Source organism: Phocoena sinus, chromosome 15 (assembly GCF_008692025.1).
Source record: "Phocoena sinus isolate mPhoSin1 chromosome 15, mPhoSin1.pri, whole genome shotgun sequence".
Classification (NCBI taxonomy): Eukaryota; Metazoa; Chordata; class Mammalia; order Artiodactyla; family Phocoenidae; genus Phocoena; species Phocoena sinus.
Genome location: NC_045777.1, coordinates 66461718 through 66479256, shown reverse-complemented (window position 1 = coordinate 66479256; position 17539 = coordinate 66461718). Strand labels below are relative to the sequence as shown.

At 44.8% G+C, this 17539-nt stretch overlaps 1 protein-coding gene across 1 annotated transcript in view; it reads right to left on the bottom strand.

The window, feature by feature from the left end:
* The window catches only part of VWA3A (von Willebrand factor A domain containing 3A), a 46113-nt gene extending 38332 nt beyond the window's left edge, over window positions 1–7781 (bottom strand). The window contains 5 exon segments of the mRNA XM_032606125.1: window positions 2028–2105; window positions 2202–2329; window positions 6460–6583; window positions 6902–6980; window positions 7769–7781. Coding sequence (XP_032462016.1) covers window positions 2028–2105; window positions 2202–2329; window positions 6460–6583; window positions 6902–6980; window positions 7769–7781 — 422 coding nt within the window.
* Between the last annotated feature and the right edge of the window lie 9758 nt (window positions 7782–17539).

Sequence of the window (17539 nt, the reverse complement as noted above, 5' to 3'; positions counted from 1 at the left end):
AGACTTGTCACCCAAGGTCAGCTTCATCACTGAGCACAACAGCCACTTACATACATGGAAGGAAAGTGTGGATGGGACTTTCTTTCTTTTAATGTGTCTAAGGCATTGGGAGAATATAAGGCAAAATCTAGCAAAGAGAAAACTGAAGGTCTGTTTTCTGGGATAAAGGATGGAGGGGATTTTGAAAGGGATCAAGCGTGTGTGGGGTCCTTTTGCTGATGCAATGTTCATTATAAACGGCTGTGGTTTGGTGGAACTAGGTGGGCTTCGAGGGAGGGCCAGTCTATGGAGGATGGGGGGGTGTTCTCATGAGGAAGGTGGAAGAACATTCTTGCTCTTCTCAAATCTGTGTCTTCTCAGGTGAGACTTCCTAGTCACCTGGACATGATCATAAATGCACAAGGGAGGCAACTCAGCAGCAGTTTCTCAGTGGATTGATGAACAAAAAGCTTAGTTTTTGAATAGTGAGTGGCCAGGGGAATTTCTTGAGTTTCCCTTATTGCAAACGATTACAGTGGCTGTTTGGAGACCAGTGTGTAACAGGCACTCAAGTTAAGGACTCAGCCACGTGAACTTAACTGAATTGCTTTCACTGAAGCAGGTGGGATTTGGGGGCCCAGAGAAGGGCAGGGAAGGCCTTTGGATATAAACTCATGGGCATGGGGCAGTGGGCAGAGTCATAGGCATGCATGAGTGTGGGTGCAGGTAACGTCATGGGCAGGTAATGAGACGAGCCTTGTCTTTGAGACCCAGCTCTGCTGTTTACTAACTGTGTGACCTTGGACAAGTGTGGTAAACTCCACAGCTTCATCAGCTCCAACATGAAGATAATAAGACTTTACCCAAGTCAATTTGCCAAAAGTTAGTTTACTGAAAACCAATTCTCTGAAAATCAATTTGCCAAATGACCAATTAACTGAAGAGACCTGAAACAGTCCTTAAATTGCCGGATTCACAATTAAAACCAATCAGCCAAAATATTGCAGAAATCTTTAAAATCTGTTTAACCTTCCAACCCAATAAAACTTGCTATAAAAGTTACAGTTAAAATGTTTTGTTTTGTTTTGTTTTGTTTTTTTGCGGTACGCGGGCCTCTCACTGTTGTGGCCTCTCCCGTTGCGGAGCACAGGCTCCGGACACACAGGCTCAGCGGCCATGGCTCACGGGCCCAGCCGCTCCGCGGCATGTGGGATCCTCCAGGACCGGAGCACGAATCTGTGTCCCCCGCATCGGCAGGCGGACTCTCAACCACTGCGCCACCAGGGAAGCCCCAGTTAAAATGTTTTGATAAATTTGGCAAATTGGTTATTTAGTAATTGACTTTTGGTTAACGGTCTTGAGAGTAACACTATATTTTGAGTTGTTGTGAGGATTAAATAAGATAATGTGTGCAGCCCTTAGCAAAATTCCTGACACATTAAGAAATGTTGGCTATTAATTATTATTCTAACCTTTTAAGAAACCTCAGGCAAGCAGTAATCATGGCCCATAGATTGCTACACCGGGGATGGATGGTGACGTCAAAATCTGGTTTGGGGGAATTCCCTGGCAGTCCAGTAGTCAGGACCCCTCGCTTTCACTGCCAAGGGCCCAGGTTCGATCCCTGGTTGGGGAACTTGGATCCCATAAGCCTCTTGGTGTGGCCAAATAAATAAACCAAAGAGAAGCTTTTAAAAAAAATCTGGTTGGGAAGTGGGGAGCCTGAATATTTTTGACATACATCTGTAAAAGTATGAACCCAATCAATCTGTCATCAGAAGTGGTCACTCTTAACCATCACACATCAGATGAGGCTGTGAGGTTTTATGTGTTCATCCAAAGGGACCATGGATTTTAAAAGGCTGAGAAAAACTGATATGGTCCAACCTCTTTATTTGCAAAAACAGGAAATTGGGGCTAGAAGCGGAAAGAAGCCTGCCCAAGGTCCCACAGAGACTGTCGTTTGAACAAAGTCATTTTCAGGCTGCTGAAACCAGGTACTTCTTGAGCTCTTGGGTTGTTGGGAAGACACTGAAAAGCATACTTACTCAGAAAGCTTGGATTCAAATTGGTGGACGGTCTGGGTGGAGATGTGCATTTTCCTCGTGACATTGCTACCCTCCTTCCTGAAGAAGAAAAGTCTTATGAAAGGGTCTCTTGGGCTCAGGGGGATGGACGTGTCTTGCAGGCTTGGGGGGAGAGGGGAATGGCTTCAGACTTACAGCATGGCTGTGCCCTGGCTTATCAGGTCAGCCAAGGTGAGTTTCATAGACTTTAAATTGTGTGTTAAAAGCCAATCTTCTGAATCCTCCCAAGCTGAAGACAGCTGGGTCTCATCGCCCTGCAGCCTCTGCAAGACAGAGTCACAGAAACCGGTGGAAAGAGAGGGTGAAGCTGAGGATGTTTTAGGTTCCCTCCACGTGGACCCCTAAGGGGTGCCAGCCTGACCAGTCCCACCCGAGAGCAGTCCGTTCAAGAACTCGCCTTGCTGAGGCAACAGACAAATGCGGAGGCCGGTGCTCTGGGCCAGTGGCCCGGAAATACCCGTTCCCATCTCTCACGTCATCCCCAGTATGTGTCTGGAGGAGTCAAGCGCCACTCGCCACATCCTGCCTTGTGAGAGACTGAACACACAAACACACCGTGGCTAGACCCTGTATGACAGCACCACTCCGACCCACACGGGTAGCAACCAGACCATGGAGCCAGACCACAACCTCTGCGGCAATTGGACCGGGAAGTCAGGGCTCTGGCAGTGACTGCCATCTTGCCTACCTTTCATCCCCTTTTTAGCTCAGGACCAACCAGAGAAAACCAAACATGCCCCCAAGTCAGTCACAGGAGACGCCGGCTTCTAGTTAGCCCGCCTCTGGCTCCCTTCAGGGTACACCTGAAGCTTTCCCCTTTTTTCACCATAAAGCTTTCCTTCTCCCCTGCCAACCTTTGAGTCTCTGTCAAACACAAGTGATGGTGGCGTCTTTGTTTATTTCTGTATTTGCATTCCCTGCATCCTTTCAGGTATATGAGTTCTGCCTCCCTCTCAGTCTGAGGGATCCTCCACAAACATTTGTTGACTGATGGAAGAGGGAATGGGTTTCCCTGTCCATTCCAGAGGCCAGAAACAGGAGCAGTGGGTAAAAGTTTTAGAGGAAGAACTTCCGAGCCATCACAGGAGTCTGGCCATGAAATGAACAAGCCCCCTTGCTTGTGCTGAGTGACACCAGTGTCACTTACATAGTACTAAGCTCAGGACGTGGGTGGTGGCCTTGGTCGTTCACAGCAAGCATTCAACATTGGTGATACATTCTGAGAGCCAGAAGGTGGAGAGAGCTGACCTAAGACTCTGAGCCCACTTTGCCTTGTTCCGAGCCCTGCTTTGAACTAGGCACTGTCCCTGGTCCTAGGGCTACCGTGTGAACAAGATAGAAATGTTCTCGCCTTCTCGGAGCTCACATTCTAGTGTGGATAGATGGTCAGTAAAGAAAAGCAAAATCAATGTCCATAATTTCAGCAAGGAACTGTATTAAGAAAGTGGGGCAGGGCAATGTGATAGAAAATGACTCGAGTGGAGATGGGGAGGTCACTTTAGCTGAGATGGGGGGTCAGGGGAGACCCCTCTGAGCTGTGATCTGAAGGTGCAGGAGGAACCAGCCCTGTGTGTCTCTGGGCGTGCACAGTCCAGGCAGAGGTGGGCTTGGGGGCAGGGGCAGAGTGCTGGAAGAACAGAAAGGTGGCCACGGTGGTTGGAGTGTAGCGAATGCAGGGTAAGCGTGACGTGAGAAGAGGCTGGAAGGGTGTGCAAGGCCTGGAGCAGACAGGGATGCTGCAAGAGCTTCCAGCACGGCCGCCATTGTCTGTGTGAATCAGTGGGACTTACATGTTGCCAGGGTTGGCTGTGACTCAGGGTGTGGGACACGGCCTCACAAGGGAAGAGGCCGGCTCAGTCCCACAGTGAGAGAAACCGCCCTGCAGCGTCCAGGGACCGTGGAAAGGGCCTGCGCACCGCTTAGCCCACCGCAGCCCCCGGCTACACCCAAAGATGGCTTTGCCTGTCTCCTGTGCGCCTGCTTGAACCCAGGGTGGGTACTGTTTGGGCTTGTCTTTGTCAGGCTCTCCCTGTAGACGGTGAGGTGATAGACAAGAGGTTGAAATTATCTGCTGTGGCTGACCGAGCTGCATGAGACAGGATTAGATCGGACAGAGGATTCGGAAGGAGGAAAGGGCAGAGGAAGAGAGGGAGGGGAGAAGCGAGTGCAGTCCTGGGCCCCCAACTTACTAGCTTTGTGATGCTGGGCAAGCCCCCGTGTCTCTTTCTCCACCTGTAAGATGGGTGCGTGACGCTAAGATCTAGAGCGTGGCCTGCAGTGCTGCTGCATAAATGGTTCTTAACAGTGATTCTTGTTTCCCCTCAGGTTGGGTCATAAACAGAAGGTAACAAACAAACAAAGGCAATGAAAATAAACTGCTTCTATCATATTCCAGCTAGATAGTATTGGATGCCGTAAGTTCTGTGCCTGACACCTCCTCACCCTCTGTTTCAACATATGTATGTGTATAACTGATTCATTTTGTTATAAAGCAGAAACTAACACACCATTGTAAAGCAATTATACCCCAATAAAGATGTTAAAAAAAAAGGAAATTAGCAAGTGTTAAAGAAGTGTGAAAACACGAATAATTAGAGCAAACTCTTAATAGTGCTTATTATGTGACAAGCACTTTCCGTATGTTAACTTAATTACGTCTACAAAATAGGTTCCATCGGTATTAACCTCATTTTACTGACAAGGGTGCTGAAATATTGAGAATTAAGCAATTTGTGCAGTCACACAGCTAGTTAGTGGTGGAGCTGGGATTCAAACCCAAGCACTATAGCTTGAGCCACGCTCATAATCACGATACTACATTGCCTTTAAATTACCACCAAACTGTGACTATCTTTGTGAAGGATCTAGAGAGAACTGACTGAAAAGACAGCTTTCTCAGTATGTGATTCTCTGCTAATTAATGTCCCGCCCCAGAACAGCACCGCCTATAATCTTAGCCCCAGCCGCTCGCTTAGGAAAATGGTGCTCTGCAGCATATAAACACTAGGTGTCACTCTTCTCATCTTTCAGGACAACCACCTCCCTTTGGTAACACTGAACCCGGTAGACTTCTAATTCACCTCTCTTCCATTTTACTTGCATTTGAAATGATCCATCATTTTTTAGGACACGGATTTTGTATTGTTAATATTTGAAGAGTCACCATTAAACATGATGGATTTTGACTGTAGGACATACTGATTATATACTGAAGGATGTGCTTTACATACAGAAGAATAAGATCTTTGTGCTGGGGCAATCCTTTCCCTCTTTCCCACTGCTATTCATTTGTGAAGTAAAGGAGGCCCCAGTTGTGGCTGATAAATAAGAGGGGTCCTTGTACACCTGGAAAGTCGTGTATCTGATAAGAAATTAGGTGAAATAAAGACTCATAGTATCAACATCTAAAGTCATTGAAAGGATCCTTCAGAATTTCCAGACTCTATTGACATTTGCTCATTTCCTTTTAATTAAACTCGCTTTCCCATAAGTGCCAATACTGGAGAAAAGTAAAGCACAACTATTTTCCTGATGTTTAATTGCTAGCATTAAAACTGTATTGTTTTTGACTGATTATCATTTCAAAGGACCATTGTTAAACTCTAGTGTAGAATAGGTACACGGTTATGGGCCAGACTTGCACGGACAACCCCTGATGACAATAGTTTCTATGGTAGAGTGAATTGCGAGTTCTAGACAATCCACTCACCACCACGCCAAGAGAGCTCATCAACACACTGAGAGTCAGCCTAAGACCAGAGTTCTGGTCATTCTAGAGGTTAATTCTCCTGCCATAACGTTCTCACTCCAATGGCACTTCCTGAAACTGATTTTTTTTTTTTTTTAGGGGTACGCAGGCCTCTCACTGTTGTGGCCTCTCCCGTTGCAGAGCACAGGCTCCGGACGCGCAGGCTCAGCGGCCATGCCTCACGGGCCCAGCCGCTCCGTGGCATGTGGGATCTTCCCGGACCGGGGCACGAACCCGTGTCCCCTGCAACGGCAGGCGGACTCTCAACCACTGCGCCACCAGGGAAGCCCCTGAAACTGATTTTTGGATCTAGATTTTAGGGAATCCTACAAGAAAAACAAATCTCAGGAAGGAGAATCTTAGAATTAAATTCCTTAGTCTTCAAGATTTGATAACAAGGACAGTGTCTTCACATCCCCCTGAATATTTAATGATATGGCCAAGAAGGCTATACAATTTCTATAAACAGCATAGAGATTCTTCAGTCATTTCTAAAGGCAGGGGATCAGAGATGAGTGTGTAACTAATCCTTTTCAGTCCTGAGATCCTACGTGAAGAAAGAAATACCCAGAGTTTAACACGTTCTGCATTCCCAGACTATGATTTGTAAGCACTGCCACTCAGTTGAAGCACTATGGTTTTTACCAGCAAGTCCTGTGTCTGGTTAATATGTGTAACCAGTAGTCCGTTGTCTAGGTTTTGGCCACGTTCATTGATATTCTTCTGGTTCAATTGCTTCTTTGGATCTCTGTCATTGTTTCTCCTCATGCTAAAAAACACAAAGTAATTTGATCAATGCCCCAGCACCAGACATTGACTCCACGTTGTCAGGGCCTCCAGAAACATTTTACTTCTGTGTAGTAACTGGGCAAGTTTCCTGTGTAGATCCCGATAAAATGTGGACTCCAGGCTCATAAGACATTTTATTCTATTGTTTTGGTAGTTAGGTAACTGAAGCCCTCAGGTATAAGATGAGGCATCGACCATTTACCCAGTCTCACTTAAAGGCAGGTATTTCCCCCTCAACTCCCGTGAACAAAATATTGTTGTTGTTGTTTTCATTTGGAAAGTCAGAGAAGATGCTTACCAATGATTTTCCAGAAACTTATTATCTTGACCATGGAAGATATGACTAGTTTGTGTGGCCATTATAAAAACACCCAATGCTTATTTTCCTAAGGAGGAAAAGAATACCAGAAAAGAAAAGGGTAAGTGCAGCATATAGACAACAGCTCAACTGTTCTTTAATTCATTCATTCAATAAATACTTATTGAACACCTACTAGGTATCAGGCTTTGTGCTAGATGCTGAGGATACAACAGTGAACAAGATAACAAAGGTTTCTCGACTTCAGCACTTTCGACATTTTGGACAAGCTAATGCTTTGTCGTGAGGCTTTCCTGTGCATTGAAGGATGCATAGCAACACGCCTGGCCTCTACCTATCAGATGCCAGTAGCAACCCTGCCCCCCTGCAAGTTGTAACAACCAAAAACGTCTCTAAACATTGCCTAATGTCTCCTGGGGAGCACAGTTGTCCCCAGCTGACAATCACTGAGCTAGGCATCGTCCTTGTCCTCCCAGAGGGGGAGAGTGATGTAAATATAGTAATAACAAATTGTGGAAAGTACTGTGAAGGAAGTAAACAGGATAATATGATAGTAATCAGGAAAGGAATCTGCTTTGCATAGGTCAGGTGATCAGTGAAGGTGTCTTTTGAGCTTAGACCTTTTTGTTTTTGTAAAGTATCTTATTTTATTTTATTTTAACTAATTAATTATTTTGGGGGGCTGCATTGGGTCTTTGTTGCTGTGCGCAGGGTTCCTCTAGTTGCAGCAAGCAAAGACCCAACGCAGCCAAAAATAAATAAATAAATAAACACCCCACCACCACCACCACCACCAAATCCAGGGAATTCCCTGGCGGCCCAGTGGTTAGGACTCCACGCTCTGACTGCTGAGGGTCATGTTCAATCCCTGGTTGGGGAACTAACATCCCACAAGCCGCACCATGCAGCCAAACCCCCCCACAAATCCTAGGTCACACCCCCTCTTCTCCCTCCTGCTCAAAGCTGTTCAAAGGCTTCCCTTTATTTCTAGGATAAAGACTAAGATCCATAAGATGGCATTCGAGGCTCGCAAGCTCTGGCTGCTGCCCACCTACCTCTCCAGCTTTCCCACTCCACCACTGCTCGCTGCTTCAGTGTTCGACAACCCTGTTCCCCTTCAGTTCCTAGAATGCTGTACGGTTCCTTTAATCGCAGGGCCTTTTCATGTGCTGGCTTTGCTCTGGAACATTTTCCTCCCCTCCCCCCAGCCACTCATCCTTGACATTTCAGCTCAAATGTTACTTCCTCTAGGAAGTCTTCCCTACCATCCCACTCTATTCCAGGTTCCTTTGTGTTATGTAAACTGTCATAGAACTGTGCTCCTTTCTTTAAAAGTAATTATCTTAATTTAGAATAATACATTTACTAGTGTGATTTTTAAGAATTGGCATCTTTCTCCCACTAGACTGTAAGTTATGCGAGAGGGACTGGAAGACAGTAAATATTCTGAGGAGGGAAGGTAAACCTCAGTTCTTGAAGAACTGACTTCACTTTCTGCTCTTGGGTTCCATGAGATACTTGTTCCTTCTAATTCCCTTCCTTTTTGCTTAAGCGATCTCATTTATTTATTTATTATAAATGTATTTATTTTTGGCTGCATTGGGTCTTCGTTGCTGCACGGGCTTTCTCTAGTTGCGGCGAGCGGGGTCTACTCTTCGTTGTGGTGTGTGGGTTTCTCACTGCAGTGGCTTCTGTTGTTGCAGAGCACAGGCTCTTAGGCACACGGGCTTCAGTAGTTGTGGCACATGGGCTCAGTAGTTGTGGCTCGTGGGCTCTAGAGCGCAGGCTCAGTAGTTGTGGCGCACGGGCTTAGTTCCTCCACGGCATGTGGGATCTTCCACGACCAGGGCTCAAATCTGCGTCCCCTGCATTGGCAGGCGGATTCTTAACCGCTGCGCCACCAGGGAAGCCCAAGTGACCTCATTTATATTTCTTGTTACTTGCAACAAAAAAAATATTGTCTAAAACACCACAAGTGAGAAACGCCAGATGGAGTGGCGGCTTCAACATGGAGTGTGTGTTCTTATGAAACCATTAAATTAAATAGCCTAATGATGGCTCGGCAACTTGCTTTTCTCTTTGGGGTCTTTAATCTCTTATTCAGAGGAATTTTCTCTTGAGAAGCACCAAGATAATGTGACAATGTATCAAAAAAAGAAAAAGCGGTTTCACTTCAGTATGCTTTGCTGGGAGACTCTTGTGGCAGAGACTGCTGGAATAGAAATACCTCATCAACACTGGACATCCCGCAGTCTTAGTTCCCTCTTTTCAGTGAGTGATTAACAAAACAACCTAATGAATTCAGAGGCTTGCACGACTGGATTCTGGGATGACTTGTGTTGGCCAATAGAGGGGTGTTTGGGTTGCATAAAACTAGCAAAACAATGTGGTGTGCTAGAAGGAGCACAGAACCATTGGTTTCTTCATCTACAGAATGGCATGGGGATAATAGTAACTGCCCTGCCTACTTCAACTCCACCGTCAGGAGGATCAAATGAAATGGAGAACGTACAAGAGCTTTGTAAAATACAAAGGGCTATAGGAGTGCAGGATACCATTTCGAAATCTGCTGCATCCTCAAGAACTTCTGCATATGACACAAGCACTCGTTCATTCCACGCACGTTTATAGAGTGCATGCTAGGTGCCAGAGAGAGCTCGTAGGCAGAGCTGGACAGCCCTTACCCTCAGGCCTTTGCTCAAATGAAACCTTATCAGAGAGGTCTTCTTTGATTACCCCATCTCAGACAGTACCTCCCTGCCCCTGTTTTGTTTTCTCTGTAGCACGTTTCATCATCTGATGTTCTATATATGTACTTATTATCTGTCTCTGGCCCACTCTCCCTCATCCATCAATCCACTAGAAGTAAGATCCATGAGGGCAGGGACTTAGTTATGTTCACTGTTAGAACAGTTTTATGTAAACGTTGCCTAGAACATAGTAGTTGCTAAAAAAACATTTGTTGAATAAATGTACTCAGGGCAGGTCCAGAGTTTAGAGAAAGGTGGGCCACATTACCTTGGGAGACTGGTCACAGGAGGGGAAGAGAATATGCAAGCCGGTCCTTAGGAGATGGCATCTTGTCAAAGGGAGAGAGGTAGCCCTGATTAGTGGATAAAAGAAAATCTTCAGCTAACTTCCTGATTTGCTAACAGCTAGATCTAGGATTCTCCTAAATATCCAGGATAAAGCCACCCCCAGCGTTTGTATTTTTAACTGCCTAATAACCTCCAGTCTTTCCCCCATCCAATCCATTTTACAGCCTGCTGCCAGAACGATTTTTCTGATATGCAGAATTGTTCATGTTACTACTTGTTTAGAACCCTGCCATGGCTTCTCAGTACCGTGGACAAGCAAGTCAAACCTTCTTCACAAGGCTTTTCATTCCATTTGGATCTATTCTTTGCTTACCTCTCTACCTCATCCTGCATCCTTCTACACACCCTGGTAACCCCTACCTACACACACCTTGCTAATTCATACTCTTCTTTGTTCAAGTTGGACCTACTTCTAGAATTGCCCTTTGCCCTTTTTGTTTGACAAGAAAACCCAGGAAGTCTTTCCTGAACCCCATTTGCTGCCCCCCAACCCCCAAGGAGGAAATCATTCCCTCCTATTGCTGCCTCCTGGCCGTCTCTTACCAAGTTGTCACAGACCTTCTCTGGAGCAGCCCCATTACTTCCTTGTCTGCTGTTGCACCCCCAGCACGTAGCACAATGTCTGGCAGGTAGGGAGCGGGTGCTTCAGACCCAGGCTCCCTAAATCTTTCTCACTTAGTCCAGAGCTTAGAGTCTGGGCCTCCCCCCGCCCACTCTTTTATCACCCTGTCAACGCTTGTGACTCTCAACTTCACCTGCATTTCTCCATTTATTTCTCCATCTTTGGGAGAAGGGCCCCTGGTCATCCCAGGACTGTTTTCGCTGGTTCCCACTTCTAGTTCCTCCAAGCTCCTCCAAGCATCTCAACAGGGAAGCTTGCCCTGTCGGGAAGTGTTTGCTGGTCTCCAAGGTAACAGACTGCACCATTGCAGCTTGAGGCAGGGACAGGGAAGAACCTTCCTCACCCCTGGGAAGAAATTACCACTTTGTCGTTCATAACAACCTCTCCCTGGGCACTCTGCTTTTCTCTGCCCCCGCAAAGGCTGGGGAGCAGGATTTGCACGTCTTTTCTATTTTTAGAACCTTTGGGTCAGCAGAAAACTGTGGTTTAGACCAGTGGAGCCCTGGTGCGTGCTGCCTTCCCGTGGTAGGAACTGAAGAAAGACAGCAGAGAACCTGCGACACACGTGAAAGGTGGTAACCTTCTCTTCCTCCGCAGAGCCCCCCAGACACACTCCTTGGGAGAGGTCTGGCAGTCCCTCACCCCTGCCAGGTCCATCTCCACCCAAACCAGGCTAACACAGCAGCAGACTCAGTGACCTCTTAGCATAACAAGTGATCATCTACTGCTGTGGTTCCCAAACCCAGGTGCCCATCAGAATGATCTGGGTTGTTTGCTAAGAAAACGTACGTACATTCCCATCTGGGAGATTGATACAGAACTGTAGCAAAGTGTAGGAACATGAATATTTAACAATGGCCCCAGGTGATTATGATGTAACCAGCCCTTAGTCCACAGCTGGGGACCTTTCCAACTCCTTCTATGGAAATCAGGAGAGATGAAGTGATGTGCTCAATGTCAGCTAGCTTGTAGTGGCTAAGGGAACTGCACTTAGTTTTTCTTATCCAGGTCATTTCTCAAACCACAACCTTCACTTCTGAATCCTTAATTTATAATTTAGAACATGTGCTACTTGTGGTAGTCACTGTCTGGTAGAGAAGCCCTTCAGATGTTGACCCCAGTGCCTCCTATAGGCCAGATCAGAAACAACAAAACCCTTCAAAATAGAGACAGCTTACCTACCACCAGTCGCTCTGGGCAGAAGAGTCACGGGGTGTAAATCATGGCATTTGGTCAGCACCAACAAGGCAGAAGAGGAGGGAGCTCAGAAAGAGGTAAGGAAGTCAGAAGAGGGAAGCAACCAACCAAAGGCTACTCTGTGAGCAAGAGGTAAGTGTCCTCGTGCCCACCTTACTGGAAATCCTGGATAGAAGGGCTGGCTAACTTTGAGACACCATTTTTGTAGACACAGGGGCTCAAGATACATGGCTTATCACCTTCACAACGTCCTTTGCTCCTGGATACATGGGTTTTCAACATTTTACAAGAAGTAAAACCTAACATTGAAAAGCTCTTTTTTCTACTTGAGTTTACATGACACATGTTCTGGACGTATTTGTGCCAGATGGATAAAGCAGAGTATGATTTTCAGGCTGTATGACCAGCCAAGGAGAAAGCTCGTGCTGGTACCATCTTTCTCAGTTCTCCTCAGGCTGTATATAGCTCACGATTGGCCCCACGTAAGGAATCAGAGCACAGTAGGAATTTCTTTTCCTCTTACCTTAGGTTCTTGGGACGTGATGGGTCACCTTACCTCTGGTCTTTATTTAGGAGCTCTAAACTGTTCCCATTACTCAAAATATATTTGCTGTGATCTGAATGTTTGTGTCCCCACCCCGCAATTCATGTGTTAAAAACCTAACCCCTAATGTGATGGTATTAGGAGTTGGGGTCTTCAGGAGGTGATTAGGTCATAAGGGCAGAGCCCTCATGAATGGGATTAGCACCTTTATACAAGAGAGCTGACAGAGCTCCCTAGCCCCCTTCCAACATGTGAGGATATGAGAAGTCTGCAACCCAGAAGAGGGCCCTTGCCTGACTGTGCTGGCACCCTGATCTCAAACTTCCAGCCTCCAGAACTGTGAGAAATAAATGTTTAAAACGTGATGTTGCAGTGAATATTGTTTTGTATCTTAGGTTCACAGCACGCTCATTTCATGGCAAAGCCTGACTTGAACTGGCATGAGGCTAGTTACAGTCTTTATTTGTTCCCTTTAATGTGAATATTTAGATGTTTTGTGATTACGGAATACTGCTTCATTCTCTGATGGGAATGTTACATAATATATAGTGTAGGCACCTCATTGATTTTTTTGTCTGAAAAAATTGAATTCCAAAGATCTTTTAGCTTTTTGATAAATACTGTAGTGATGTGTTATATTTAGTCCCTATTATCTTCATGTGTTAAAATGAGCAGATAATGGTGACTGATGGTTTTGTTTTCAGCATCTAAAATTCCTCTTTTCGGGAATTGCTTGGTGGTCCAGTGGTTAGGACTCTGCACTCTCATTGCCAAGGGCCCAGGTTCGACCCCTGGTTGTGGAACTAAGATCCCATAAGCTGCTCGCGCCATGGCCAAAAAAAAAAAAAAAAAAAAAAAAAATCCTCTTTCCCTTTTTTTTAAAATTGAGGTATAATTGACATATAACATTACATTAGTTTCAGGTGTACAACATAATATGTATATATTGGGAAATGATCACCACAATAATTCTAGTTAACATCTAGTTAAATTTGTTTTTTATAAGCCACTTAAGTCTGTGGTGTTATAGTAGTCCAAACAGGCTAAGACAATATTATTGTGTGATATATTTCTTTAGGTATTATTTTGTATTTTGCTCTATTTCTTTCCTCCATTTCAAGCAGTTGCAGGTGCTTTTTAAGAAGCAGCTTGGGGCTTCCCTGGTGGCGCGGTGGTTGAGAGTCCGCCTGCCGATGCAGGGGACATGGGTTCGTACCCCGGTCTGGGAAGATCCCACATGCCGCGGAGCGGCTGGACCTGTGAGCCATGGCTGCTGAGCCTGCGCGTCCGGAGCCTGTGCTCCGCAACGGGAGAGGCCACAACAGTGAGGCCCACGTACAGCAAAAAAAAAAAAAGAAGTGGCTTGAAGTCAACAGTTTTTTTCTGTCTTTTGTAAAAGCCTAAGCTACCTGAAAGATTATAAAGTGACGTGCCAAAGCACGGGATGTGAGGGATGTGTTTAATGTCAAGAGGAAAGTGGGAAGGTATATAAAGATTCTTTCAGTTAAAAGAGACAGAAACCCAGTTCAAACTGGCTTAAGGGAAAAAGGGAATTTATGTGATCAGATAAAAGAAAAATCCAGGGATAGTTCTGGCTTCAGGCATGGCTTGATCCAAAGGCTAAAATGTTAACAGAAATCTGTCTCCACTTCTCAGCTTCTTTTCTTCTGTGATGGCTTTATTCTTAGGCAGGCTCTTTAGGAGTGGTTGGTAAACTTGGGACATCAGCACTAAGCTTTCCCCTCCATAGCTTTTAGCACCGTAAAGGAAAGAGAACAACTCTTTTCCAGGAGTTCCAGCAAAGTCCCAGGCTTGGCTTAGTCACAGGACATGCTCATTCTTGAACCAATCACTGTGACTCTAATTGGCCAGACCTGGTTTCTGCACCTAGTCCTGGAGCCAGAGGGTGAAACCAGCCCCATGAAAAGAGCTGTTTTTGTTGTTTTATTTGTTTTGTTTTGTTTAACCAAACAAAGAAGGGGACACTAGGCAAACAAGACTGAGGAAAGCCAAAGGGGAGAGAACAGTCCCCAGATAAACAGAGGTCAAGAAATCAGATCTGAAAAATCAGAGGGAGGAGGGACCTGCCCCGTGTTTGGTAGCAACAGTGGTGAGATGGCAAGACCTGAAAGGAAATGGGTCCTCGGTACATACAGGAAGAAAGTCCAGAGGCATAGGGGCTCACAGCTCACCAAAGGTTACCATGCCCCAAGCGTGGGATTGGGTACTGTAGAACTACTGCACCATTCGGCCCGGAACAGTTGATGTTTCAGCAGCAATGGGTATAGGCAAATGACAAACGACCAGAGGGGACTTTCTAAAGTTTCAGCCATGGATCTGCGCACAACCCTAGGGTATCCCCAATGGCCAACAGATTTCCTACCAACAAGGAAGAAGGGATCTAGTTGATTTTTTAAAGTGCTACAGGGAGGATAGGAGATAGCTTCTTTGGAAAAATTTCCCTGGGTGCTCAATTCTCAAAAGGGTTCTGATAAAACCAATAGATAACATGGTATAATTCACCAGTCAAGGAAGTAAGTGCTATAAAATACCACTGAGCAATGACTGCAGAAATCTTGACAATGAGCAGGGAATGATGGCAGATTAAACACAACTTAATAACTTACATAATTTTTTTCTTTCAACAAAATATGTAATATTCACAAGTAGAGACTACTTTTTATGGTTGTTTGCATTCACATCCAGAAGCAGCAAACCATAGATTTAGCTGCTCATGTCTGAGCCAAGGAATCATGCAACCGGGACAAGCTATTTTTATTTCGTTTAGACTAGCCAAACTGGCAATGTGGGACAGCAGAAGCAGTCCTAGATTTGAAGTCAGCGAACCTAGGTTTGAAACCCAGATTCCCCAACAGAACTTTGGGTAAATAGCTCACCCTTGTGATCCTTAGTGTTTTCTAATCTATACAACACCATCTCCTACTTCATAGGAGGAGTATTAATTAAGATGACAGATGGAAAAACACAACATGAATTTAATGTTAGTTTCTTTCTCTAGACTCTTACGAATGCCACTATTTGTTAACCACAGTTTTTCAAAAAATATGAATTGCCTTAATAGAGTTCTTGATATGCTTCAGTTTTATTATGATATTTCGGAGGTTTCTGTCATCTAAGGGCTAAGTTCAGAGCAGCATTATTTGTAAGAGCAAAGACTTGGAAACAACTTAAATGTACAACAACAGGGGAAGAGAAATACATCTATATCTCTACAGTGTGTAATAGAGGTATCTATCTATACTATACAGCCATTAAAAATGAGGAAGATCTATATTTACTGACACTGAAAGATATTCATCATAAGTTAAAAAAGAAAGTAGTGGTAGTTATGTATAATATGATCTTGCTTTTGTTAAAACAACTGAACAGGACACACCCATCTCACACACACACACACACACACACACACACACATAAACACACCATACACACACATACACACCGTAAAGAAACCAAAATGTCTGGAAGAATACCTAATAAACTGTCAACAGTGGTACTCTCTGGAAGGTGGATTGTGTGGGAGGGAACTTTTAATTTCCTATATTCACTAGAAAACAGTTACAGACAGGTGTTACTGTAAAAAAAAAATTCTTTTGTCCCAGTTTAGGGTCATGTTAACTTCCTTCTCCATAGTAGCACTTAGGACAAGAGAAAAAGTTACTGAGACTTCCCTGGTGGCACTGTGGCTAAGAATCCGCCTGCCAATTCAGGGGACACAGGTTTGATCCCTGGGCTGGGAAGAGCCCATGTGCCACGGAGCAACTAAGCCCATGCGCCACAACTACTGAGCCTGCGCTCTAGAGCTTGCGCGCCGCAACTACTGAAGCCCGCATGCCTAGAGCCCGTGCTCCGCAACAAGAGAAGCCACCGCAATGAGAAGCCGGTGCACCTCAACGAAGAGTAGCCCCCACTCGCCGCAACTAGAGAAGGCCCCCAACACAGCCCCCCCCAAAAAAAGTTACTAATGACCCAGAAAGCAGAAATGAGGTAAAGTATTTGAGTGGTGTGTGTGACTGCAACACACAAGTCCATTTTGCTCTCACTAATTAATTAGCAAAATATGTAGAAGATGAGGTAGCAAAAAACTTTCTTAGATATGTGGATTATTTTTTTTCCCCTAGAGTGGATAGTGGAAGGGGTTTTTTTGGGTGGTTCTTCAACTGCATTTGTATTTAGCCATAGAAAACAAAGCAATGTAAAAGAAAGGTTTTTTTTTATTATTATTAAAGAAAATACTTGAATTGTCTTATACAACTAAATTAAGTATTTAAACAACATGAAAAGAGTACCAGAGCCAGGACACGGTATTTATTTTACTGACTTGCCCCAAGAGATAATAAATAGAGATTGATTTAATGGTGACCAAACACATTGAAAGTATCTAAAATGCGCCATAAGATGGCCAGTAGGGGATAACCACATCTAAAATGAGATCAAATCCTTGAGTCCGTTCCTTTTAGCAGAAATAATTAAAACCATCTTGGCAGAACCAAGTCTCTGCAAAACATACCAAATGTATGGATGGCTTCAAGAGAACGGAGAACCCACAAGCTTGAAGGAGCCTCCAGAGGGTTCTCTTCAGGATCCACAGGGTACTTGCATCATCCTGGTCCTTTGTATAAGTATCAATATTAGAGCGCTGTGAGTTTAGTAGTAAAGGGTCTTGAGTCCAGAGAAATCCTAAGGAGGTCAGCAAGACTGGCATATTATACAGTCAAATACTTACCAGTAAAATAACCACACTTACTTATAAAGGCTGATGATCTATACAAGCTTCTGCTTTCAGGAAAAATTTCACTGAAACAATCCTGGAAGACAGGTGACTGGGCCTTTCACATCTCCAGGAAATGTAGTTTCATAATTTTCCTTTATAACCTAGCCCCAAATTTAATCATGATAATTCATGTGTAAAGCACTGTGTCAGGTCTCTGGACTATGAGAAAGCCACGTTCCTTGAGTTCAAGAGTTTATGATCTAGTTATAGAGAAGTGTTTAATAACATCAGCAGCTAACACTCGGAGGCTTACTTTGTACCAAGAACTTTCCACACTTTATCTCATTTAAACCAACAATAACCCTATAAGGTAGGTACTATCAGGCCTGGTCTACAGATGAGAAAACCAAGGTGCACAGAG